This window comes from Venturia canescens, chromosome 2 (genome assembly GCF_019457755.1).
Source record: "Venturia canescens isolate UGA chromosome 2, ASM1945775v1, whole genome shotgun sequence".
NCBI lineage: Eukaryota > Metazoa > Arthropoda > Insecta > Hymenoptera > Ichneumonidae > Venturia > Venturia canescens.
In genome coordinates, this window is record NC_057422.1 from 21,849,954 (window position 1) to 21,867,701 (window position 17,748).

The window sequence follows — 17,748 nt, forward strand, 5'->3', positions numbered from 1 at the left end:
GAAGCACCATTTTCAACGAGCATTTTAATCGAAGGGATGAATACTGCACAAACACACATTCCAAGTGCGAGCATCCGGCAATCGTCGAAAGCTTTCGAAGAATTGTCCTTGTTGGCTTATACTCGCGATTCGGTTCGACGGAGATACAACGACCGAGAACGCATTAACTTTTACTCAATTCCAGTGGCTCCAGATACACTTACGATCTTTCCAGGTACGTTAAAATTCTTTGATTTTTATTCCTTGTTCGATTTTGCCTCGTTTCCCTCTTCTTCTCAATTTTCGCTTGGTGCACCGGTCAAATAGCAATCGTCGTTTTGACAATGGAACACGCAACATGTGTTCAGCGCGTAATCCGCCCGAGAATTATAACGTACTGAGAGAAATCTCACCCAATTCAATGCACTCCTGAGATTTTGCTATGCTTTTTTTCTCGAAAATGCTCCACGAAGCAACCGGGATTTCTGTCAGAGTTCCCCTGTTCTCATTCGATTATTTACTTACCTTTCAAAGATACAGTGTCACATTGAAAAACTATAATGCATGAGAACTTTACAGCGAATCGTTGAACGAAATGGAAGGAAAAATAACGATCAGCTTGAGAACGAGAAAATTTTAACTTACATTTTTGAGAACTTGTTTCAGTATAAGAAAAAATTAAACCTTTCCGCAGCCTCTTTTCTCCGCGTTACGAAAATAGCCAAAAACGGTAAGAATTAAAAAATGTTGATTGACTCTCAATGTCGAGAAAAGTGAGAGATAAAAGTTCGGAAACGTGAAACCCAATAAAGAACTTTCGGCTCAACGTTCCAGTGACGCTTCCACCCCGAATATTGGAAACGCAATAAAGAGGACGGAGAAAGGAAAAGCAAAATGTAATATAATGGATGATGGACCAGCAGGCCCGTAAGAAAATATAGAAGAAACACTCCATCCACGGGACGAGTCTTAATAGGGGCACAATCGTTTTCGCGATCACACAAGGTGCGCCCTCAGGGTAAACTATACAATGACATGAGCGTCGCGTGGTGGTAGAAGGCTTTGTGGTCTCGCACTACGAGCGCGTTACACCGTGCTTTGCCATGTAATATGGCACTGGCAACTCAAAAAAGAGTGAGCAAGAGAGAAGGAAAAGGCACAGTGCTGTGTAAGCAACGAGTTCCCATGGGACAGAGGGGGCCCGGAACTCTATAGTGGGATCGTCGTACAGTCCTCCTCGGCTCGCGCCACAGGGGGACACGTTTTCGACATAATTAGAGCTGGTATCGGAATGATCAGCCTATAGCTGTGGGAATGAAATGGAATGAAGTTGTTTGAGATGTTTTGTTGTGCTACGGTATGGTATGCACCCCTGGGACTCCTACGACGACCCTTGTCGTCACCGCGTCGTCCCACAGAGACTATGATGCGGTCTGTAAGTTCAACTTCACTGGCCATTTGTTAATGGGAAATCAGGGAATTTGGCAAGTCGGGGGGGTCATCATTTCAAATAGATTTTCACACTCTCTTATGATCGTTTCGTTTTTTTTTCTGATCTGCGATACTGTCTTTCTGTTCTTTGTTTAAGAATTTTCGTGCATTGCGATTTTAGAGTTAAAGAAGCTTGCATCGGACAAAATAGAAAAAGAACACCGGAGACAACATTTTGTTTAAACAAAATTCCCTAGTTCAAATGAACGAGTTTCAAATACTCTAACAATTTTTTTTCTTTTTTCGAGTGATCAGAAACTTCCTTCGAATGATAAAAATTTTGTTGCGTGTAGACATAAAGTTGGTTGAACGTATTCAACAAAATATTTTAAGGTTTCATCGAAATTTCGCTTCCGCAATGAACGCGCGTGGGCGAATGCTCAAAGCGAGTATTCGAGTTCGATTTTATAAGCGTAACTCAAATATTCATCGAGGTACGTGCTCCGAGAAGACATTGCTAAGAAAAAACTCGGTACTGTGATTGAATAGCGGCGCATATCCGGGAGCCTCATACCTGAAGGGCAAGATGCCACGATGTTCTTTCGTGGATTCATGGAGAGAGCGTGTATGGTACCTTAACGGGTGGGGATAAAATGTTGGAATGACTAAAATTTCGAACAGGTGAAATCTCGAGTTTATAAACTTCGAATGATAATATGGAGACAGATTAATTCGACTAGAGCTTTGAGTATCGAGAATAAATGAATAAGTACAAACTTCAAGGTTCGAAGCACGTTTACATCGAAAATAGAATGCAACGATCGCCCACAGAAGGACGACTGGAATATCGTTTTTCCGAAAATTCGACTATCACTTTTTCGATTTATAAATTACTATATACAATCAGCAATACGTAGTGCATAGTAATTTTGATGCCGAAGCGGTTCTCTCAAATTTTACTATGTACGACAGGCAAAATTTAGGTCTGCGACATTACATCGAACGATGTATCGATATCCGAGTGTCACTCGTGTCTTTGGCGAAATGTTAAAAATTGGTGAATTGGAGTGGACAAACTGCTTGAAATTTTACTATGTGCCGCTGGTTAATTTTCATCGTTATACTCGCAACGCCTCATACAGTTGGTGGGCGCATGAATTTTGCTATGTTATAGAGCAAAATTCAGTGCGGTAAAAGGGAAAATACGAAACCATACAATTTTTCGTATAGCACAAAGAAACGACTGCTATGTTATCTTCTAAATTTTCATCAAATCATTTCATTATTTACTATATTTTTGATAAAAACTCGCTCGGTGTACATTTCTGATACAGTACAGCGCGTTATTTACTATGAACTGTGGAGTAATGGTTCTCCAAACTTTGGCATTTTTGGACACACTCTGTAGCGATTATTATTATTATTATTATTATTATTATTATTATTATATCGATGTGGTCCGACGTTACTATAAAAACATAGTAATTTTTGCTATAAAAGTCTCTATTCTGGTTCATCTATAAAACAACTACTCTCCATTTTGAATTCGGAAATGACGAAACTGTCACTGGTTATTGAAGTACGATCGATCGCGACTCTGAGTGTTGAACGTTTTCTTTGATTTTTTGTGAGCGGAACGTCTCTATGTGAGTATATATATGCGAGTACAGAATCGCAGCGGTCGCGACACAAAGAAAGAATCCTGATCTAATCTCCGGAAAACGTTTAGGGGAAAATTAGGTCGACAGTTGTAGTGAACCCACGGGGTCGACGAGCACGCACGTAGATACATTTTTTTGTTTGTTTCGTACACAATTGAACAACATGCACGATCGACTATGACGGATGTTGCATTAGTATTTTTATATCAACCCCCTCTGAGCCTCGACTCTCCTTTTTCTCTCCGCGACTAGCCCACGATTTGTCACAATATTTATTTGCCCGTAGAAGCAAAACTGTTTCCACAACTGTTTTTCTTCCTTTTTTTCTCTGTTTATCTTTCGTCTCTCTCGGTCTCAGTTGCTCTATTTATCCATCGCTCCCCAAGATCGCGAGCCAAAGTATCGAGGGAGGGACCAACGAATTCACTTTCATATGTTGACAGAAAACAAACGTATAATACTTTGTCCAGTGGATTTCATGAATGAAATATAAATGTGTTGCTCCAAAACGCTTCTATCAGCTCAAATACCCTCGATATCCGAGCGATCTGCACTTTCAAAAACGATTTATCACGCGATTATTATAAAAACATGAATTCACCTTTGCTCAAACGATTTTCAGACAAGTTTTCAGACAAATATTTCTCACATTGACTTCAAAGAGATTGGTTTTTATTTTGAGTTTTTTACCAAAGTCCAGGAGTTTTACAATTTCCTCGTGTTTTCACTGCTTTTAGCATTTTTCAAATGGGAAAATCATCGAGAAAAAGTGATCGCTAATTTCTTCTCGTATTCTGGGAAGAAGATAATTTATTAAAAATCGCATTATTTTATCGTCGTAACCGATGAAACGCGTTGCTTCCATCGATATAAAGGGGTGCTGCATGATATTCTTTGACGATAAAAATACCTCGAAACGATGTATTTATCAATGCATCGCCTCGCAAACGCAGAAACATTTTACCGACGCTTGACGAAGAATACGTTCAACTCCGATTTTTTATCGCTATTTTTCAAACAAGTCACGTCTCCCCGTTCAGATGCTGCGTTCACCCCTCGTTTTCGCCCTCGTACCTCGGTCGTGGTACAAAGTATTTTCTACAGAAGCTTCGCTTCCGGTTGAGAAAAATGTCGCGAAATACCGCGCGATGTAGGTGGTTGAGTATGTTCGCGAAGAAACGCGCGGCTTCCTGAGCCGAGGTGGAAAGAAGAAAAATGCGAGTGGGCGGCGCGAGGAACTCCCTGAGGCTAGATTTATTATTTTTTTACTCGTTTCACAGCATGAAAATACTTTAATGACACATCGCGTAAGTGAAAGTAGCCAGCAAACAGAACTTGGACATGATTTTACAAACTTCGACGTGAATATTACAAATTTGTGTTGAGTCTACGTAAAAATCGTGAGAATGATTCGAGTGCGTTTCTGCTGGTTGGAAACAATCGTATCTCAAATTGAATATTTTGTAAACGATTTCTGCGCTTGGATCAAATGGAAAATGCGATGTGCAAGAACTATCATTTATTCTTCCCACCGAAGAATGTAAAACCCACGATGCCGATCAATCGAAAACTATTTTCACGAATTTTTTTCACCGGCATTAATTATTTATAAATATGGATATAAAGAATTGTTAGTCCTAATAAATACACTCTTAAAATACACAAATAAAAATTTTCATATTTATTTTCATACAATAAAATGGGGGAGAATACAGGTCCAAAAAAAGATGAGTCTGCCGTGTTGATAAGATCTCTGGGATGGATGATCGGAGCAAAAAAAAATTATTTTAGATCCAATACGTAAATAGCCACAGCGCATTCCATAAGATTTTTTTTTTTTTTTTTTCAAAAATAACAAAACGGCGGTTGTTTTTCGAAAAATTACGAAAAAGCACGTTTTTTTCATCGTTTTTTGCAAAAAAAAAATAGTTCCACTGATAATTTCAAAACTCGTATGACATGCGCTATAGCCATAGTCATGAGGAACACGTGGTAAAATTTTTGTAAGATTCAATCGAATAGTTTCGGAGATTTTATTATAAGAGTATGGATCAGTCGACTAACCTCACCTGGAATTTTCGAAATCGAAATTCTTTGATACGGTTTGACTGATTAAAAAAAGGCTCTGGCAGCCTACGCAGAACGATGGCAAAAATCGACTGACGGAGTCTTTTTTTAATCGGTTAAACTGTGTCAAAGTATTTCGATTTCGAAATTTGCAGCTATCTCTCTCGCACTCACGGTTGCGATATACCGACTGATCCATCCCCTTAACAAGCCGTCCAAAAACGTTATTTTGAGAAAAACGCGTTTAAACGAAGGCAGGTACGCGGTAAAATTACACTTGGACACTGCTCAGATCTGTATGAATTTTTAGTACGATACTTTTAAATATGTATATATACTTTCGAAAAATGCAGTAAAAAAATCGATTTTTTTAAAATTCCAATTAGGATAGACCCCTTAATCAAACCCAAACGATTCTAAACGGTTTCTAAATTACCGGAAACTCATGTATATAGTAACTTAATTCATGTCTCGGGAGGAACGAGACTGGCACAAAAGAAGCAGACTTTGCAAAAAGATTTTATACTTTTGTCCATCTTTTTTACTCCGGATCGCTCTCTTGCCCTATCGCACCCTATTCGTTTCGAACTCGACTCGAACGGATACACATACGAAGACGAAATGTGTACGTATCGTCGGGCCTCCCCCTTCCGCCCCCCTGGAAAACGCAGCCCTTCATCTCCGTCGCGCTTTCTCTTCCTCGAGCTCTCTTTCCCAAACCCCCGGTATCTTTGCCCCTGTGCCTGAAGAGAAAATTTCACAGTCGAATTCATCGGATGTTAAGCTAGAGCGCCAGTACCGAGTTTCAGGGTCCGCAATTTATTATTTTTTTCTTAATTTTTAACTGTGAAAGAAGAAAAAAAAACATTTTCACAGCTACTCGAATGCATTGAAAAACAGATTCCGGAGCATTTTTGTCAACTCAAAAAAACCAAACTGCTCCAACCGTCGCGCAGTGGAGGATGGAAAAAAATGTACGACTCTAAATACATCCGATCGTAATTCATGAAAAGTCTTTAAAGATTAATCATTGATACGTCTGTTGTAAAGGAAATCCCGTAAAACTTGAAGAGACGAGAATAATATTTCGTAGAGTACGCATTATACGCAGCACGAGGGAGAAGAAGCCGGAGGCCTTTGAAGACGCGTCGAAGAGCTCTGAACGGTGTTTCCTTTTGGCAAAGCAGCCCGCGGACGCTCGTGTGTTTCAAGCGAAAAAGAAGTAAATAACGTCGCCTCTCGGTCGCGAGGAGAATTAATTACATGAAAATCGTCGAGGCGAGAGAGCAATTCCCTCCGGAAAAGGAGAAGCAGAGCAAATATTTTAGCGTATCATTGACTGGGGAAAAAAAAAAAAAAAAAAAACAGTTCCATAAAAATCTGCGTGTTTTCGCGTCTGGTGGTGGCAGCCTCGTGCATAGACGTGCGTATTATATTCCATAAGAATCATTCCGTGTAATGTAATTAGCGTATATATGAACGGAAACGAGAGAAGCTCTCCTAACGAAACCTCCTGTCGAGTCATAATCTCCGGAGGCTTTATTTTTATATTGCAAATTCAGAAAAAAACTCACCCCAAAGAATAGCTTCGACTTCATCGGAAGCTTAAAAAAAAGAAAAATCAAATGATTAACCCTCGATGTAAATGGATCATGGTAATCGATATTGAATGCGAAATTGTATGGAAGATTTAATTAAAACGTGAAAAGTTCGTTGTCTCGAGGACGAGTTGAACAGAATAAGTGAATTTGATGGGTTCTTCACCCGTGTTTTTGGTAGCCCCCTCAATCGCGCGAGTGTGTCATAAAATGTTTTTTATTCCCCCAGAATTCGAAGGCTTTTGTCGATTCGCAAAATTGCTGATAGGAGCACCGGAATATAAGACTCTTCGGGGGGAAGAAGAGGAAGAAAAGCGAAGAGTGCGGAAAAGAAACGCTCGTGCCGGGAGTCTCTCTCGACATCTACTCGGAATTCAGAAACGATCAATGCCCCAACGTTTCCCCGTTTTCCACCACCCTCTATCGAAATTTTCAGTCCTCCGCTCGGGTACATCGTATTTTCTTTTTCTCCCCATTTCGCTCCCCTCCCTCCCGCGCTCCGTCGCCCTCTATTTTTCTTTCCTTTTTCAGGGACATCGCGAATCAGCGCAGTTTTTCTCGAGCCTCCATCTCGCACCATCCGCTCGATCGTTTCTTATTCTTATTTCGTTCCTCTCCTTGGAACACGCTGCCTACGGTGGACACATTTCTTCCACGGCGATGGGAAAAACCTTCGAGAGTCTCTCCTCCTTTTACTCCACTTTACATTGCCGAATATCTCTATAGAGCTGGCATAGACAGACTGCGCGCGGAAAGAAAACGAGGCAGAGCTTTGATGTCACCGCAAAACACGTAGACCTTTCCACCACCAAATTTAAAGGAGCACAAACACGACGGTATTTCCGTATTAAAATGAGCCTCTCAGCAATATAATCTCGGAGACATGAGACAGCTATAGATGATCGGAGGAACGCGAATATATAAGCGAGTATCAAATAAAAGATCGGTATCGGATCGTTCGAATCGCGATTGAGCAATTCGAAGAACCAAGTCGATTCGGCCAAGCTTTTCGATTCCAATTCACCCGAACATTTCAACTTTTAAATAGATCCAAAGTTGCCAAAAATAAAAGAGATCAAAATGAAGACGATCTTCTCTAGGGAGGAGAAAACTTGGAAAAATGCACGCGCGTCCTCGAAAGATCGCTGCCGATCGGAAACATTAATCATTGCAACGGACCTCGAATAAACATAAATTATGAAGCATTTTATTGCCGCGAGTGGAAACGGGAAACAAAAGAATTTGAGTAAGAGGGAGCGACGGAAATCGCGATTAGCTCCGATTCTCTCGCACCGGCATAGCGGCCAGACCAAAAAGGGAAGATGAAAGAATTAAAGAAGAATGAGGAACGGAGGAAAGATGGGAAAAGAGGAGCGAGCGAGAGAGGAAGAAAGCGAACGGTTATGTGGGCCAGCGAAGAGAGGCAGCGGAAGCAGAAGCGTGTCGCGCCCATCGCGGTTGATTCGATGAGCTAACGCCAACTTAACGCTACACACCCCACTGGGCTGCACTCGGTCAGATAACTCGACGATTTTCAAGCGCCCTGCACCGGAGAATGATATCCATTGAGTCGCGGCGGCTTTCGTCGTCCGTTCTCCGGCTGTTTCTACTCTATATATAAGTCTCGTTTCATTCCTCTCTTTCCTCGCTCTTATTCCATTCTCTAATGCGCACTTTCCCTCTTACTTCTTCGTACTCCTCCCCACGGACCAAATGTTTACTCACTTGTGGATTCTTAGATCCGGACAAATTCACAGCTGGATCTTCGCTGTGCCTTCGTCTTCGATTGCCCATCTCATTCGCCTGCTCAACTTCAAATTTATTTGCTTCCTTTCCGCGTTTACGCCACTGAAGTTTGCAACGTTGGAGTCCAACGAAATGAACGAAAAAAACGTTTGTGATTCGCCATTTTTTTATTTTACGAATCGTTGGTGCAGCTTGAAAAACTACGAATCGCTAATTTGGCAGGGAACAAAATAAGAGAATTACTGGAATTATTGGAGAGTTTTTTTCCATCATTTCGTTGAACTCGAACGCGTTGGAAACTTCAGCATCATTCCGCGTTTCTCGATTCACGACACAAATTCGTAAATACGTCTGGAAAAATCATCCAGGGCATTCGTCAAGAATTTAACTGATTCGATGTTTTTCTGGTTTCACAGCCTCATAAAACTCTATCGAATTTTAAGACAGTTATTTTTCGTCGTTTCAATTCGAAGACAACTTTTCCGTTGAAACAAATGAAAATTTTGTCAATGCAAACGAAAAATCAATTGAACGAATGATCCTGATAGATTTCAATGGATCTTTTTCCAAGGTGCATTCGTAATCAACAGGTACTGCCCACACTGAGGCCCAACACGAAGCCCGAGTGTGTAAGAAAAATATCGAAAATTATGGAGCGTCGTTAAAAACAAATCTTTCTAGAAACAGTGTGTTTGACTATCTTCCAAAAAAATGGTCAAACCTTTTGAAACACGACGAAACTCTAAAAACTGTATGAATTAAAATCTCTGCTGCCGTCCCAAGAAAATTCCGTGCACTCGAAACTCTTTTTTTTTTTTTTATCTTTTTCATTCATCACCGTCGAATAATTCCGGTCCGACAGGGAGGAGATAATCGGTGATGATTCTTTCCCCGCGATGTGACGATGAACTTTGATCGTGGACGGTGCGCCTGTGTGCAGAACTGACGGTACGCGCGACGACGATCACGTCGTCGTCGTCGTCGTCGTCGTCGTCGGGGTGCGGAAAGAGCGAATCACATGGAAGAGAATGGAAATCAATAGGTGAAGGCGAATAAGGAGAGGAAAAGAGAATGTATATATAGACGCGGGCTGGAGAGAACGGGAGAGAAAGAGAAAGAGAGAGCGAAGATGCCAGGCGGGTTCTAAGATCGTCCCGGCGACTCACCGACGACGAAGACGATAGAAACTGCGAAATCCCCGACACCCAGAAAGCAGAAGACTCCGTCGACGCCGCTTTATAGAAAGCCTTCGACACATTCGCTCTCTCTCTCTCTCTCTCTCTCCCCGTCCGCTTTTGCCCCCTCGTGAAAGAGCTTGCCACAGAGGAGCTTCTTCACGAGCGGCGCAGCAATGGGAAGGGAAAACCTGCGAGATATGACGAGAGAGAGAGGGCACAAGACAAGAGAGCCGAGAGAGAGAGAGAGAGAGAGAGAGAGAGAGAAAAACTGAACAGAGAATGGACCACCGTTGAGAAACTAATGGGGTTAAACGCCTTAGCCTGTACACACGCACGTACAGATCTCTCGATGACAAACATATTTTTGTGTGTCTATATACATCGAAAGTTGTAAGAAAGATATTTTTTTGTGAAGCAAATATCACACGGGATGCTCTCCTCCCTCGCGATATCAGCGTCACCATTTCCCTCCAATCTCATCGGTGTTTTCGTTCGCGGTGTCACTAAAATTCTCGGAATAAAAAAAGTTGGAAAAAATTCAACACGATAGTATCATCATTTTTTGCGTACATCGACTAGAGAAATTTTTGCTGGTCCGACAGAAATTTCCCTCGCTTCGACGGATCGCGGAGCAAACGAATGAAATGTTTTGGTTCAACGTTGTTTTCGTTGTACAAAATACTCATCTGAGCAGACAGATCAAAAGGTTTCAATCAACCGTGTTTATGGGTTGGGATTAACTTCACCGTTTCCGCCACTATTTTGAGCCAACGGTGATTTGAAAAATGATAGAAAAACACTGTCGAGCTACGATCCAATCTTGCAGGTCATGAAAATTCGAAATCGAATTTCTTTGACGCAATTTGAGCGATCAAAAAAGACTCTGTCATCGTCCCCGTGAAGCAACGAGCGGTTTCGTCAAAATGTGTCGTTTGCCAATGAAAATGGTGAAAAGTGCTGAAATTTTTATTGACACAGAGTTGAGAAAAGTTTGTTTCGATGGAAAAAAATTGACATAAAAATGAGACTCACCCTTGTGCGCCATGTCATCAGCGGTGACAGAGGCCAGGAGGCCAGTGGCGCCCGGCGCCCATGGAGCGACCGCAGCCCCAAGTTGCTGCGAAGGCAGAATCTTCGGGCCTTTCGACTCTCGCTTCGTCTCTGGAATCAGATATTTTTGCACACATATTTACCCAGTCGAGGTGGAAACGATGGTCGAAATAGTGACGAGAGAAGAAGCTGCGTTGAGAAATTCATGCGTAAATAAAACAGAGGAAACAAATATCGAACGGCGCGTTTTTCCACACGGCGCGTTGTCGTGTCGGCACGAGTTTCACTACGCTTTTCCACTTGTAATAAAAATTCCTCGGCACAATGAGAAATGACACGTTTCATTTCGGTCGATGGTTCATTGACGGCGCGACGCGAGACCAACTTGCGAGCGCCAACAGCTGTGTAAATTTAACCGGCAACTCCAGAAGTCGAACTCAAACAACATTTTTCGTTCGAGAATAACTTATCTGGGGCAAGATATTTATTGTGATTTACACCGGTAATGCGGCGCGTTTCGAACGTTACCTACGAAGCAGCTACCAACATTTCGTCCCAGATAGTGTTGGTTAATGGAATTATGTAACGAAGGAAGTAGCAAGCAAAGCTTCTTTCACTGCTCGACAAAGAAGCGCCGATCCAGCCCCGAAGTTTCAGTAAAAATGTCATTAACTTTTGATTTCGTGAAACGACGAAAACCTTGACGATTCGAGCTCGCTCCGAGCGCGAAGCTCGCTCGATCTCATGGAGAGAAAATCGACTGAAAATCCGCCGAGTTTCTCGATAGCGCCAGCGGACCGGTCAACTCTTGGAATAACTCTGAGCACGTGGACGTACGCGAAGCAGGTTAATTCTGCGCGGGCCAAGTGAGAGCGAGTACGACATAACATCGATGATTTTTCGAGTGTAGCAATCCCCCCCCCCCGGTAACGCTCTCAAGAAACGTGCAATATATACTCGGGAGTGTGAAGCACAAACGTCCATCCCGTGAAAACGCGCGCAGACACGCGAGAAAGGGTGGCCCTTGAGATGTGGCTACGGTACATGCGCGTGTCGAAGCCGCTTGTAAAAGAGTTGTAACGTTGCAGCACCAACGGAGAAAACGAGAGCGAGGAATGAATGGAAAGAGAGTGGAAAGGATTGAGAGAGAAAATAAAGAGAGGAATAAAGCGATGGGTGTGCTGTGCGCCCGGCACCCGAGCGCAGCTAAGTGCGATAATTAGAGGCCGAAGGGTGGGTTGTGTGTGGACTATCGGAGAGTCTGCGGTGTTGCGGGCTGTCCCGCGGAGAAAAAACAGTTGAAAAGGCCAAAAAGGAGGGACAAAAAAGCCCCCGAGTTTTTATGCACCGCGTATTATTTCGCTCGTTATTGTTTATAAAGCTCTCCTCGTATTTCTTGCGATTCTCTGACTCGACTGAACTAAACCGAAAACAAAATCGTCCCGATCACGCACGAGAGTCGGATTCATCCATTTTTCGACTACTTTCGTGTGTTAAAATGGAATCGAGTACTGATCGCTCCGCTTTTCTCAATATCGACGCACGCGCACGCCGTGCTTTAAAAGAACAAAAATCTCATCCATTTCGAATATACTTAAAAGCATCAAACGGCAGGGCAAACTTTTCCACGCTCCGTATCCACACTCTGCAAGAAAGTTTTGGAATCGCGTTTCCCTCGCGGATACTTAAGCACCGCCGTTTTCAACGACTGCGAAAACTTCGGCGTCGCACCTGCATTCGTTGACGCAACGGTGTGCACACCGACCCTTTCGATTCTCCGCGCGTCTCTGTACACGTATTTATCGTGTGTTTGTGCGCAAAACCCAACAAACCGAGTGTGCATCGCATTTCTTGTGGATATGTACTCGCGGACGCTCGTATACTCAACTTTTCCTGAACTCACTCGTGCGAGCGCCCGCACGAGGGTCCCTGTTTTCCGAGAGGTTAAGAAATAAAATCTTACGTTCGCATCCCTCTTGAGGAAAACCTTCAATTGTTGGGTAAGCGAATCTCTTGGAATATCGTTGACTTGCGTTTTTATGGATAAACAATGCTCTGGAAATGCGAGAAGCAATTTCATTGCTTCTCGGTCGTGCTTCGCGAAGGGATCAATCGAAGTAGGAAGTTGGACGACGCTCAAGTTTGCAACGTTCGAGTCCAACGAAACGGAGGAAAAAAACATTTATAATTCACTCATTTTTTATTTCACGAAGTATCGGCGCAGCTTGAAAAACTACGAATTGCAAATTCGACAGGAAACGAAATTGGAGAATTACTGGAATTATTGCGGAGGCTTTTTTACATCACTTCGTTGGACTCCAACGTTGCAAACTTCAGCATCGTGAAGTTGGATCGGGGAGCGATTAAAATGCGAGGACGAAGCGCGATGCTCTCCGAAACGAACATATTTTTGTTCTTTTCTCTCATTTATTCTTCCTAACGATTCTCGATGCAGAATGCGGAGGTTTTGAAAAAAAAGATCAACGCGTCCTCTCGAATGTGGGCACAAGATTTCTAACTCCGTCGCACGATGCCATTTCCAGGCGAGAGAGTCAACTCGAAATACATAAATAGTTGAGCTTCCGCTATGAACTAATTGTTGTGTTTAATTAACTTGGAAAAACTCGGTCCAGCGTTGTTCGAAGCTTGTCAAACTTCAGGCTGCTCCAAAACTTAGGAAAGATCGTGGAGAAGCTGAGAAAGAAAAAGGAGAGTGGCAAGGGTCAGTGAAGGCGGAAGATTCTCGCTGTGCAGAATAACAAGAAAGTCGTCAGGATGAAATGAAAGCTCATCCGCACTTAGTATAGCTATGGAATAGATCGACGTCGGGAGTTCACGAGCGCATATTGTGCAAGAGGATTACCTCGGATTATGCTCGACTGAGCGCAAACAGAATCGCGAGCCTGGCTTGTGTTTACAAGACGCCAAGCTGTCGATTTAGCAAACCCGTGCGCTGCTAAACCGTTTCGATTCGCGGGACTACTCCTCGTGGAGCTTCGCCAGCAGGGAAAGGCGAGAGAGAGAAAGAGAGAGAGAGCGCCCGCTGGCAACTATACACGTGGGAATTCGTCTCGCCACTGCCAGGACGTAATTAACTGGTGATTGCCACCTTCGCTGTATTATCGTATCGAAACTTGTTGAATTCGCAGCTGTTTTCGCGCTTCGAGCTTCATTGGAAGCGAACTGCGTTTGAATTTCATTTATCCAACGACACGCAACGAATCCATCGCTTGCCACGAATGGGAAGCGAGAGGAAACACTTCGTTGAGCGAACTCAATTCTTTGTATAACGAACCAGAAATAAGTCAGCCCAACGATTTTTTTTCATGGGTCGCCAATCATTCGGATTATTCAACGTCGTGAAACTTGCTTGTGAGATGATGATCGACTGAATATCACTGCGGCACTGAATTATTTTTTCGAGCACTTTTCTTCTGACACACTTTTTCAGCTGCTTCAAGAATTGTTTGAAAAACAATTTCGACACAATTTTACCATGTTTTGGCGCACTCACATCCATTTCTAAGATCCACCAAGGATTTCATGATCCCCTATTCCATTTTTTAATTATTATCTTAATTTATTACATGCTCGTGTTTAGATTTTTGGTCCCTAGACCGTTGTGCGGTGTAGAAACGATGCCAAAGTTTGCAACGTCCGAGTCCAACGGAATTAACGAAAAAAAAAAAAAAAACACTTGTAATTGACCAATTTTTTCATTCGGCAGGGAAGAAAATTGGACAATTATTAGAATCGTTGGAGAGTTTTTTGATCATTTCGTTGAACTCCAACGTCGCAAACTTCAGCGTCATACTTGCCAGTGCGTCAGCATCCCCGAATTATCAATTTTTTTCAATCGTGAGATTAACCGATGCTTTTATTCAATTACGACGCTGAAGTTTGCAACGTTGGAGTCCAACTAAATGAAGGAAAAAAAAATATTTGTAATTCATCAATTTGTTTATTTCACGAAGTATTGGTGCAGGTTGAAAAACTACGAATTGCAAATTCGACGGGAACGAAATTGAAGAATTACTGGAATTATTGGAGGCTTTTTCTTAGATCATTTCGTTGGACTCCAACGTTGCAAACTTCAGCACCATTATTCAATTTTGTTTCCTGGACATTACTCGATCTAAACGAATCTTCTGTTGAAAGATTCATTTCAATTTGGTCACGAGCCAAAAGAAATTTGTGGACGAAGCTTCGAGTCTGCATCTGGACCGCGAGCGGTGCTCATCATTCATTAAAAAACCGGTTTGCTTTTATAGTGACTCTTGATTTGTAGCAATATGTCCTCCGTTCATGTAAAATCCGAGATCACTATTTCTCGACAAAATTCATTCCCCTTTTATCGAAATTTTTGGAGCGGGACTCGAAGGATTAAAAAACTGAGGAATTTTTTGGCAAAAGAACGAAGAAGCTTCCGATCGAAGAACGCGATTCAAGTGCCACAGAGATTCTGGTCGATTTCCGTAAGCGCATTTTCCAGCAATTTATAATAAAGACAATTGAGAATTTAAAGAAAATTAATGTCAATCCATAAAACAAGTTTTGCAAAGGTAACTCAAAAGCTTTTTGCATGTCGTGCAATTCATATTTTCGCAAAACTTATGTTGATTCTGCGCACACGCAAAAGAATAATAGTTATAAAATTATAAAACATGATTCATATGGAGAAAAAAAAATTTTTGAAACCAAAAAAATAAAGTTTATTCGCAATCATCAAAAAAAATACCTGTGATTTTTTTCCGAATTTTTGGAATTTTTTAAAAGATTGTAAAAATTCAAAAATAGCCAGAAAAATTTTGAATAAAAATCGCGTTCTTTGGACGAATCTAAACACTTTTTGTTCCATAAAATTTGTTCCCTAAGTTGATACTTTTCGAGGAAAAAAATCATGAAAATTTACATCATGCTGTTTTGCAAAAGCCGCCATCTTGGAAAAACTGAGAGAGGAAAAAGAGTTCATAACCAGTGTTCTGGAAAGTTCAGACATGGAGGACACTTTTGCTGGCAATAATGTGTTTATTCAAGTGCACCAACACCGACGAAAGTCGCTTTGAAAGAAAAAAAAAACGTCCAAAATTCTTGACTTATTAATTAAAAGCGCAAAAATAATAACGATTTCAATTTAATTCCACAAAATAAATGCCACATTCTGAAAGAGCACCCTCGAAAACCCCCTGCATAAGATTTTGAAGAATGTTTCTTTTGTTCCTCACTGAAAACCGTCTCCTCGGAATCGCGTCTCCAAAATCGTCGTTTTGCCCAATAACGTTCGTGTTTCTTGACCGCGTGAGAATAAGACGCCGCGTTATGAATTAGCGTAAGCGAGAGTTTCCTCTGCGGACCAAGTTGTTGCGGTAAAAATGCGCGCGAGGTGCGGCGGGTGGACAGCGGGACTGGGGATGGGAAAGGTAAAGGTGGGAGCTCAGGAGCCTCGGTTGCGTTTGTCATTAGGTATAGAATCGCGTTGAAAACAAGCTTTTGTGTTCGGAGCTTCGGTTTCGTTTCTGCTCTCGAGGTAGGTTAACGCCCCAGAGCGTGAAGGGCCTCGCTCTCGGAGTGGGAGGCGAAATATAATGAGTCGGAGGGTTGTTTGTTTTATACGGGAAGGAATTGTTCGATCCACGAATCCGAGCCACACATGTATAAACTCAATTTGAGACTGTTGAATCGTGGTAGGAGTTCGTTTCGTATTCTCATTGACAAAGTTGCCTGGACGAGATCCGGAGTCGGCGGCGCTCGCACGAATACGCGTCCGACTCTTTATCGCCGAGCTAAATGCGTGAAAATCGTGTACCCCGCGGTGGTGTTCGCTCCACAATGTGTCACGGAACGACGAAGCTCCTCTAACCGCAGCTTTAATGACGCTTTCATGCTTTCCGCATGTGACTCCAATTCATTAAGCTTTTCTCGCTGTTTCTCGCTATGTAATACCGATTGTTGGCTCTTTAAGCTCCTTCCCGATCCACGCGCGTCATACACCGGAGCTTGAACCGCCGACTCCGCTACTTTTACGACGCTCAAGTTTGCAACGTTCGAGTCCAACGAAATGGAGGGAAAAAACATTTGTAATTGAAAAAATTTGTTTATTTCACGAAGTATCGGTGAAGGTTAAAAACTACAAATTGAAAATTCGACAGGAAACGAAATTGGAGAATTACTGGAATTATTGGAGAGTTTTTTTTATCATTTCGTTGGGGGTGAGGTTCAATATGCCGAATAACTGATGAATTGTAGAACGGTCGATATTTCGAAATTTTAAAAGTTGTCATATCAGTTTGGAGAAAAATAAGTAATTCGAAATTCTTATTCCCGATCGACTATTCAGCAGATTGCGTGTTTAACCAAAAATTTCTTCTTTGAATTCGTATTTACCCGAAAATATATATTTCAATAGTTTTCATTCCGAATGTAATTTTTTGTCAATAGTTCATATTTTCCAATTCAAAATGGAGAGTAATTGTTTTACGGACAGACCAGAATACAGAGTAGCAAAAAATCGAAAGTGAATTTTTCGAGCCTATAAAACTTAAATATGCGGAATAGCGATAGCTCGAAAAGGCGAAAGTCAAAATGGCGATGTTTAAAATTGGAGATCACCGGCCTGAGTAAGTGAGTGAGTGAGACGCGTGTATTTGGAGCTCCACTGCATTTCTATGACGCTGAAGTTTCCAACGTTGGAGTCCAACGAAATGATCGAAAAAAACTCTCCAATAATTCCAGTGATTCTCCTATTTTGTTCCCTGCCAAATTTCCGATTCGTAGTTTTTCAAACTGCACCAACGATTCGTAAAATAAAAAATTGGTGAATTACAAACGTTTTTTTCGTTCATTTCGTTGGACTCCAACGTTGGAAACTTCAGCGTCGTTGCATTTCTTTATTTTGATCGATCGACTTTCTAACGTTTCGCTATTTTGACCGTTCGATTTTTTGGTGTTTCAGTATTTCAAACTCAGTAACATTTGCTCTTTCGTTATCATATTTTCCAAATAGTGAATTTTCACAGTATCGCTGACTGTAGTAATTTA

At 41.9% G+C, this 17,748-nt stretch overlaps 1 protein-coding gene across 4 annotated transcripts in view; it reads right to left on the bottom strand.

The window, feature by feature from the left end:
* Positions 1 to 17,748, bottom strand: part of LOC122406986 (paired box protein Pax-6-like) — a 103,435-nt gene that overhangs the window by 82,039 nt on the left and 3,648 nt on the right. For 3 of the 4 annotated variants that reach the window (XR_006260126.1, XM_043412897.1, XM_043412896.1), the window contains exons 2-3: positions 10,693 to 10,821; positions 6,713 to 6,742 (exon numbers count right to left, since the gene is read on the bottom strand). Coding sequence is in view for 3 of the 4 variants with exons in the window: in XM_043412897.1 (XP_043268832.1) it covers positions 6,713 to 6,742; positions 10,693 to 10,705 (43 nt within the window). In the remaining variant the exon portion in view is untranslated. The remainder of the gene's footprint in view (positions 1 to 6,712; positions 6,743 to 10,692; positions 10,822 to 17,748) is intronic. The other variant, XM_043412898.1, reaches the window with a different exon arrangement.